The sequence below is a fragment of the Cervus elaphus genome, chromosome 20, assembly GCF_910594005.1.
Source record: "Cervus elaphus chromosome 20, mCerEla1.1, whole genome shotgun sequence".
NCBI lineage: Eukaryota > Metazoa > Chordata > Mammalia > Artiodactyla > Cervidae > Cervus > Cervus elaphus.
The window spans coordinates 121,917,607-121,926,609 of NC_057834.1; the positions used below are offsets into that span (position 1 = coordinate 121,917,607).

The 9,003-nt window shown below is 51.4% G+C and overlaps 1 protein-coding gene across 7 annotated transcripts in view; it reads right to left on the bottom strand.

The window, feature by feature from the left end:
* The window catches only part of RNF220 (ring finger protein 220), a 266,770-nt gene extending 259,021 nt beyond the window's left edge, over window positions 1-7,749 (bottom strand). For 2 of the 7 annotated variants that reach the window (XM_043875846.1, XM_043875844.1), the window contains exons 1-2: window positions 7,388-7,649; window positions 312-1,047 (exon numbers count right to left, since the gene is read on the bottom strand). In XM_043875846.1, coding sequence (XP_043731781.1) covers window positions 312-936 — 625 coding nt within the window. In that variant the 5' untranslated portion in view covers window positions 937-1,047; window positions 7,388-7,649. Of the gene's footprint in view, window positions 1-311; window positions 1,048-7,387 lie in introns of all 7 variants that reach the window. The other 5 variants (XM_043875845.1, XM_043875841.1, XM_043875848.1 and 2 more) reach the window with 4 other exon arrangements.
* Window positions 7,750-9,003: the final 1,254 nt, after the last annotated feature.

A 9,003-nucleotide genomic window follows, 5' to 3' on the forward strand; every position in this document is an offset into this window, starting at 1 on the left:
ACATTCACTCTGGTATATACACAGCATCCCCTCTCCACTCCAGAGTCCCCAGAGAATAAGCCACTCGTGCCCCGGAAGGAAGGGCAGTGCAGGCCAGAGTGCCTCCAGCTACCTTCAGAAAAACGTTTCCTACAAGAACTATCAACACTCATTGACAAGACACAAGTAAATGTCAGCACTCCACAGCTCCTGAATGGGAGAGACTCGGCCCTTCCCATTACGAGGAGCATGAAAAATGCCACCGACCTGTTGAATACTACTGTAAGGCAGGGCCTACTGGGGTTAGGGGAGGGCTGCACCAAGGTACTTACATCTGTCATTTCGATCCTCTGGGCTAGATGAGGCTTCCCGATCTGAAATGAGGCCAGAAACAGCAAAAATCTTCTTCCCAGTGTCGTCAACCTTAAGTGAACCGGGGGAGCTAGATGGCAGCTGTGTCCCAAAGTCATATTCCTTGCCATCTGCATCTGAGAAGCGCAAGTGGGGAGACTCTGTGTCATGGCAGTTTTTAAGTCGCTTGGCGGGCGTGAAGGCTGACTGATAACTCTCCCGGTCCTCAGTGGAAGCAAAGGGACGGAAAGCTCCCACTCCGCTGTGATTCAGCATACTGATTGGGGTGCAATCTAGATTTGGGGGAGCAAACTGCGGGTGGAGGTGTAGCAACGAAGGGGGAAAATCGCGATTGGCAAAAGTGCCTGGCACCCCACCTTGCCGATGGTACATAGAGGCAAAGGTGTAGGAACCATTGGTGAACGGAATATGCACGTCCTTGTCTACTGAGACAGGTACACCGAAGGGTCGTGGCTGCTGACAAGGGATAGATGCATCACGGCTGGCCTCAGCCGTGGACGCCAGGACCATGAGGGCTGGGGAGGCCAGCGGGTTGGGGAGGTAGGATGAGTTCTCCATCTTGAAGGCTGCCCGGTGTAAGTCCATCGGAGTCTCTTTCTATGGCCCGCGTCACACAAGAAGCAGTCTTCCCTGGGAGGGAGGGGCACCTGGGAGCAGGGCAGGGAGTATTACTGGGGCATCATCCCCTTTTAAGACCTGTGGAAACAGCAAAGAGAAAAAAGAGGGGGGAGGAAGGTAAGGGGGAGGAAAGACACGGGAAACCCCAAGTGATCGAAACACCATCCTTCTGGCTTACAGATGCTCGGGCAAGAGACACCACAGGCTTTAGGAGCCAGTGGGCAGCAGCATCAGACCATTTTCATTCAGGAAAATCAATAGACAACTTACTGTGATGTACGCGTAGCTGACTTTGGTCCCTACACGTTCCGGGTGAAATGCGCCTGAGCCCAGCAAAGGAAAAAAAATCATAAAACCTCCAAATACAATATTCCCTGAGCAAATGAGCTTTGGAAGGCCAAGTCACCCAGTAGATGAGGTGGGGTCTCTATTTTAAAGGGCCTGCACCTGCATACACCACTCATGGCAGGCCTGATGTTCAAACAGAGGCCAGGTTCTACTCATAAGACCCACCCCCCCCACATTTGCATCCTCTCCTCATCTTCCCTAACAATGCTCGGAGACTGAAAAACCCCTAAATCAAGCACATTTAGACCATGAATATCTTCACGTGTTAGCCGGTACAAATTGTACGTGTGGATAAATCACACACATTGGCACATACATAAACACACATCTTCATGTATCATCTAAGTCTCTTTCCAGAAAGAAGTACTGTGTGAAGAAACAACAGCAGAATTATTTTTGATCCACACCCCTCTTTAATCACGTAGGCTTTCTCTTTTCTGAGAAGGAACAAAACCTTCATCAATAAAGTGCCTGCCATCTCTGACAATATTTAAAAACATAATGGGTGCCTTTGGCATATGTTCCAGGGAAACGTCTGTCTTCCAGGGGCAGCAAAGAACGGATTGGTAATTTTAGTTACTAATGCACTCACTCTTAAGTAGATTTGTAAACTGCCTTGAATTTGCCATTAACATTTAGAGCAAAATGTTAACAAAATCTCTGACTTATTTTCCTCTGCTTATTGGCCCAGTCAGAGTTGATGTTCGCTGAAGGCCCCTGGAACAAACTGGAGTTCAGAAAGACCTACTTCAATTTCCCTTTTAAATTTAGGTTGTACATTTTCATAGACACTGATCCTGTTGCAAAATTTATTTTGAGTAAGGGGTGGGAGAAGGGCTGTAGATGAGTCAGGATAACATAAGATGAACACTAGGACTTATTAGCTTCAGAAATACACGCTAAATAAAAACTTAATGAAACTCAAAGTGTAACCAAAAAGCACCATCTGTTACAAATTATAACCTCTAAACTAACAATCATGTCTCAAATAAAATTTGTCCCCTTCCTCAAAAAAAAAGCCTATCTACATAAAGGACTATCTTTGCTATTCCCTCAAACAGAGAGACCTCAGCTAAGCACTAGATGAATCCTCCCGGCTTAATGCAGTGCATAGAGAGTATTTCCTTCTCCCATCCTGTAGCAGACGTGTCAATGACTGTTATTAATTGGGAAGATGAGTGCACACCATCAGACTGCTTCCTCATTTGGCATCTTTCCTTATAGACATCATTGCTAAATTACCAGATTATGTATCTCACATTAACGGATTTTTCTCTCTTCCAAATTTTAAATAACTTTCCTGTCAAGTTATAGCAGTGCAGGGAATGATCTGCCAAGGACAGCCAGTTAGCCTGACAAGTCTGGGAATACTGTTCTTGGCTGTTTTCAAGTCAGATTAATGGTCATACAACATGGATGCTCTGAAAGTGGGTCCAGGGCTGTTCCAAGGGTTCTAAGAAGCTCCTCACAAAAGAAATAACGAACGACTTGTCTGTCACACAGGCAATACTACATGAGGCAAGCTGGAGAAAAGGGCAAACATAATACACTAGGGGTGAGGGAAGGGATGTTTTTCCCCCAAAATAACCATCACCCAGAGGATTCGCCCTTCTATTTTTACTTCCTGGATCACCTCATTATGTTAAATGAGTTTCATAAATTAGTAATCTGGCGACAGCACCGGACACTCCAACAGAACACAGTGAATCACTCAAACCTGGTTATTCATTTGAAACTTCATTATACTGAAAATAAATCAACAATATTTTCCCAGGCCACATCTCTTTTACTCCACTGTGTGGGCGTTGGTCTCTGTGGGGAAAGGAGGGTGCCAGTTTTCTTTTTCTTTCTTCCCCCCTCTTCACATTAACAACTTGTATAGAAGAGGCTTCAGCAGACCACAGTCATTATGAAAATCTATAGTTAATACACTCCCAATGTCAAAATGTCATGGGTTTAAACACAGAACCCCAAATAAGAAAACTAACTGACCCTCTTAATTAAAAAAATATGGATTGTAAGATAATCAGCTTGATGGAGCATTTGGGGGACTGTAAAGAGTCAGGCAAAGGGAAAGTAAGTAACTGTTACTTTTCTGCCTCTATGCTGATTTTTTTTAATTTAGCACTTCGTGCAAATCCAGATTAAAATAACTCCAGCTATTGATCCGAGCAGTGGAATTGACATTAATTTTAGTTCACTTCTCACTTTGCAAAGGGATCAATAGGAAGTAATAACAGCTGACATCCCTGCTGAAAGGAGGAGAAAGAAGGGCTGAAGACAGAAATCGAAAAGCAACCAAATAAATCATCAGCTACTTTTCCACGGCATCAGACAAACTCCAAACAGATTGCAAAAAGTCTTTGTTGAATTAACTAAACAAGGAGGAGGGATCAATTCACGAAGCTAAATAAATTGTCTGGCAGGCAGTGAGGTTGGACGGAGGGACCAACAAATATTGAGTTTTAAAAATCTCAAATCCTTGACGTGATGGTTTTGGTTCAGGAGTGTATGTGTGGGAGTTTGTTAAATCACACATCCGACCCTGGTTTAAAGTGATTACAAAACGCCAGCTAACTGAATAATTAGTGAGATTACTAACTGCGTTGTTAAACATGCCAGAACCAAGACAAATGAAACGAAGAAGGTGACGTTTGGAATGTGAAGATGTCTGAAACTGGGCTGATGCGCAGCGCTCCTCGCTCTCCCGCGCGAACTAGCCACTTTCGCATTGAAAAACCGAAAGCCAGAGAGAAAGTCTCAGAGAGCGGGCAATCTCCCACCCCAGCCTCTGACCAAACCCTGTCCAGGGTCTGGGCTTCGCGACCCGCGCCCGGTATCGGCGTAGAAGGAAGCGCCGCTGCTGCTGCTCCTGCTGCAGCCCGGAGCCAAACCCACTTGCAAATGACTGCCACAAAGAAAGCTGCAAAAGCCTCTTTCCCGGAGCCCGAGCTCTGAACGCCCACCAAACTACGACTCTGCTGGTAATTAAATCGCACACACAACCCTCCTCTGCTTATTACAACAGGTGACATTTTTGTGGTCTGAACCGTTTCCAAAAGCCAAGAATTAAAATAATAGAACAAATTAAACGATATTTTCCCTTTGCATAAATAAACTTTAAAAAAATTAACAGGCAACTTAAAAAGCAAAGAACAATGGGAAATGGGGCCAGGGTAGTGGGGGGTTGTTAAGAACTCAGGAAAGTTTTGGTTTGTTTTTTTTTTTAAGTTCACAGACTGCTTCGCTGGAAGAGAATTCCCGCACACTAAATGCCCTGGGGGTATTTGGAAACACCGCTCTAGCAGAAATTTTACCGCCATCAGCACGAGCTGAGGAAGCACAAGGCTAACCTGGTTCCACCGCTGGGGCCAACGCCTGCGGTTCAGACGTGGCTGGGTATCCGTCCCAGATTTGGACCCCGACTCAGTTCGGACTTGGCCGGCGGGTGACCATCAGGCCAGTCCAAGAGTGCGGGCCCGCGGGGCCGCGGATGCACAGTTCGGTCGCTACATCTTCACCGGGAAAACTCAACTCTTTTAGGGAAAAGGAAGACGTGAAGGCGAAACCTACATAAACTTAGGGCCGACGCAGAGCCGAGTCCACCAATCCTCGGCCTGACCTCTCGGTTGCCTTTGCACAAAGAATACTTTACATCCCAACAACCTCCTCACGAAACATCTGTTTGTAACTTTGGGGAACCAGGGCTCCGGCCGGGGAAGAACCGCTAAATGCGATGGGCCCAGGTGCGCAGCTCGGTCTGACCTGCGGGGCTGCAGCTCGGAGGAGACTACCTTCCATCAGAGTGCAAGGACCTCGCCCCCTGAACAGCCCCGCCCCGCGGGTCACCCGGGTCCCGGCGCCGCGCGCCACCGCTTCGGCGGGCAGCCCCCGGGCTCCTGGACTGCGGGGCTCCTGCCTAGGCGAGCCGGCGCGGGGGCAGACGGGCCCTCCCGGTTCCCGGACAGCGGGCCTGGGGTACGGGAGGGAGGGCTCTGCCTCTCGCGCCGCGGCCGCCGCACACGACGCGACTCGCAGAACAGGTGTGTGTCCCCGCTCGCTCAGCGCACGGCCCCGACACCTTCTGTCACCGGCAGCGCGGCGCCGCCCTGTCCTCGGCCTTTCCCCGCTCGCCCCGGACTGCGGCAAGCGAACTCAACGCCACTTTTGCCGGGTTTCCGCGGGCCGGGAGAGATCGGCATCGAAGACGCCCTCGTCGCTCTTCCTCGACGCTCTTTCTGCCTTTCCCTCCTCGGCTCATTTTCCATTTGCGGGAAGAACCCCGGAGGCCGGCAGAGGAGGAGGCCGGCACCCCTGCCCAGTCGGCTTCCTCCAGCCTGACCCGCAGCTTCCTCCCGGCCCGCCCTTTTTTTCCTCTTTATTTTTCCTTTCTTTCCCCTTTGCCCATCAAGCCGAGTCTGGTTGAGGGGGACGAGAGGCGAGACGTGGCTGGTGGGCATCGTGGGCAGAGTCTTCGCTCTGAGCTGCTCCGGGGCAGGAGGCCAGGGACCCCAGACTACCGGCCCGGCCCCGCCGGGCATAGCTGAGCCCCACACCGAGCGCCCCCGCCCCATACACCCGCTCCCGGTGCGACGCGCGCCCGGCTTGGGGCCCGGGCCCTGGCCCTCCGCTGGAGCCGCGGCCCGGCCCGAAGCAGCGCGTTCTGATCGGGAAGCGAGAGCTCTTCCCCTGACTCCGAGCAGCCCGAGCCCCGGCTACTTCTGGGCTCCCGTCGGCTGGGGTCCACCCGGGTCTCGAGCTCTTGGAGGGGCTCCTGGAGCGGAGGACAGACCGGGCATCCCCTCAGATGGCCTCACCACCGTGGGCGGCCTCGCCCGGGGGGCCACACGGAAGCTCTCCGCCCAAGTTTGTTGCGCCCTGGAAGAAAAGGTTTTCCCTTACAAAGCACAAAGGCGAAACGCCCAGGCGGAGCCCTGAAAAGCCCGGGGTTGGGGAGGGGGCGGCCGGAGGCTCGGGAGCGCGGTGGCGGGCCAGGCTCCGCGCGGACAAGGTCGCTCCGCCGCGGCTGACGAGCGCGGCTGTGGCGGCCGCAGGACTGCAGTGCCCGCCGTGCTCGCTGAAAAGTTTTGTTCTCAAGTCGGAGGAAGAGAAATTGTTACTCAGTTTAAGGCAAGTCTAAGATTAAAAATAAAACTACAAAAAAAGCCACGCGCCGCTGTCTGTACCGCGGTCCTCCCACCCCGCTCGGTGGAACTGCTGGGAGAGTCCCGGCCCGGGAAATCCCGGAGACCCCCCCTCCACGGGTCGGGCTGTTCTGAGACCAGGCCGGCGGGCCGGGCGGAGCGCGAGTTTACCGGCTGCGTTTCGAGCGGTCCACCTCTGGGCCAGCACCTGCCTCCTTCCTGCCCGCGGCGGCTCCCCCCACCCCACCCCCACCTCCTCCACGCCCTTCACCCCCGCCCCCTCCAGGAAAGTAAGCCGGGCCCCCGGGGGCCCCCCAGGCTTCCAGCCTCTCCCCGAGTACCCCACCCGGGCCGGCCGCGTGTTGTGTGGGGGCGGTCGAGGTCCTTTCTCATTCGGATAGCCCTTTCCCCATCCCGCCAGCCGCCTCGGGCACCCCGCTGAGTACCACCCGGCTCCGGCCCCGCCGGAAATCACCGCGGGATCCACGGGGGAGCCGGGCGATAGGGCATTCCGGCGCTCGACCCAAACAAAGTGGGAATGTGGCTTATTAAAAGATGGAGAAAAAGAGTCCTGCTCCCTTCCCTCGCTGCCCCTGCCCCCTCACCCTCCCTGCCTGTCCAATTCCCGCGTCTGGTCCCTCCCCCTCGCACCCCCCAAATAAAACACATTAAGGAAAACTCAAGACGGAAAGTTTGAGTGAGGCAGCGCACTCAGTGCGCAGGGCACCGATGCCGGGAGGCACCGTCGCGAAGATCCGAGACGCGCCAGTCCAGGTCCCAGCCCCTGCCCCTACCGCCGGGGAGCCGCCCGAATCCCCAGGAAAGCGACCCGGAAAGTTAGCCAGGCTCCTGAGACGCCCGGCCGCCCTCGCACCCACCCCTCTGGGGTACGCACACGCATCCACTCCCCTTTCTGGTCTCCGTACTTGCCGTATAAATTCCTTGGGAGAACGGTCGCACTTTTCAGGACACAGAGGGAAGGAGGCTGTGAGTGTGGTGCATGAAAAGTCCCGGGTGCGCAGAGCCGGCGGAGGCAGCGGCGGCGGCGGCGGCGGCAGCAGCAGTAGGCGGCTGGCCCCGGGTTTGTGTTCGCGAGCTGCCTGGGATTGCATGTACAGATCAAGAGACTTGGTTGGTGTGAGAGAAGGAGCAGTGCTGCCTCTCAGCGCTGGCTCTAATCAGTGAATGAGCCTCCACTCTCCCAGGGACTCGGAGACACACGCGCGCACGCACACACATACACGCACACACGCGCACATTCTCTCACACTCACACACATACAGGCACTCTGAGCCCTGAATACATTAGGGCACTAAGGGACTCTGGGAAATGGAGTCCAGACCCGGGACACTCCTGGAGAACAGACCTGCTGGCCCTTGCGAAAGAGCTGGAAAGTCTTGGGGTCGCGAGACGTAGGGGAAGTGGAAGAGAGATCCTGCTTTTGTTCACATTTACCCCCGCCACTGAAAGATCTCTGTGGATGGTTGGCTGTTCTTCCTTTCGTGAACCAAAAGCGACCAAGAGTAAATGGTTATCTTTAAAACGGACACCCACTGCAGCTGAATGACTCCCTCATAAACTCTGCCTTGTTCCCAGAAAAATCTTGCCTATCGCTTTGCTCCTGGAACGCTTCTCTGGGTCTTTGCCTATAAAAATAAGATAATAAATGAATATAAATAAAACTGGTACTGGCAGAGGGGATGCAGAGGGCCTAGTTTAGCACCCATATTTGAGAATAAAAAATTTTATTGGTGTTTATATTTACAGTTCGTTCTTTTCAAATAATTTTATATCATCCTTTAATTCACCACGTACAGAAAGATAAATAGGGGAAATGGATGGAGAACTAACATTCCCTGAGTGCCTTCTAGAAGCTGGGTTATGGGACTAAATGCCTTTACATAATCTCATTTAATCCTTAGATCAGTTCTGGAGAGAATATTAGCACTATTTTATATACAGAAGAGGAAAGTGAGGTTGAAAGGGTTTTGTAACTTGTTTGTGGGAACATGGTTAACTAGTCTAGGATAGCAGGTAGTGAAACCCAACCAAAATCTAACCCCGGTTTATGAAATCACTCCTTTCTTTTGTGGCTCAGTTTCTTAAACCATAGATTTCTCATCTCAAAAAGAAAGGGCGGAGGGTAGAATACATACTGATAATTCCTCCTCCAAAGAACCACATGGATTACAAATTGCCTACCTAAAAAACAAAGAGCCCTCACAGTCTCATTCTTGCTATTGTTTCATGGTCTCCTTTTTCCTCACAATTTCTTACACATTAAAGTAGCATCTAAATATTATGTATGTTTAATGTGTTGTATGTGTTGTTTGTGTTTAATTTTTTTAGTTAGCAACTCTTTAAATAGTTAATTTGATCAACCTAGAGTTCTATGCTTATGACTATGTCTGTCTCCATGTTGAGTCATTCATTCACACAGCAGCATTTCATGTATTAGGCACTATTCTTCCCATTAGATTATTCTTTCCTGCTGGATTATAAGCTTCGTGAAGGCAAGAACCATGTTTGTTTTATTTAGCAT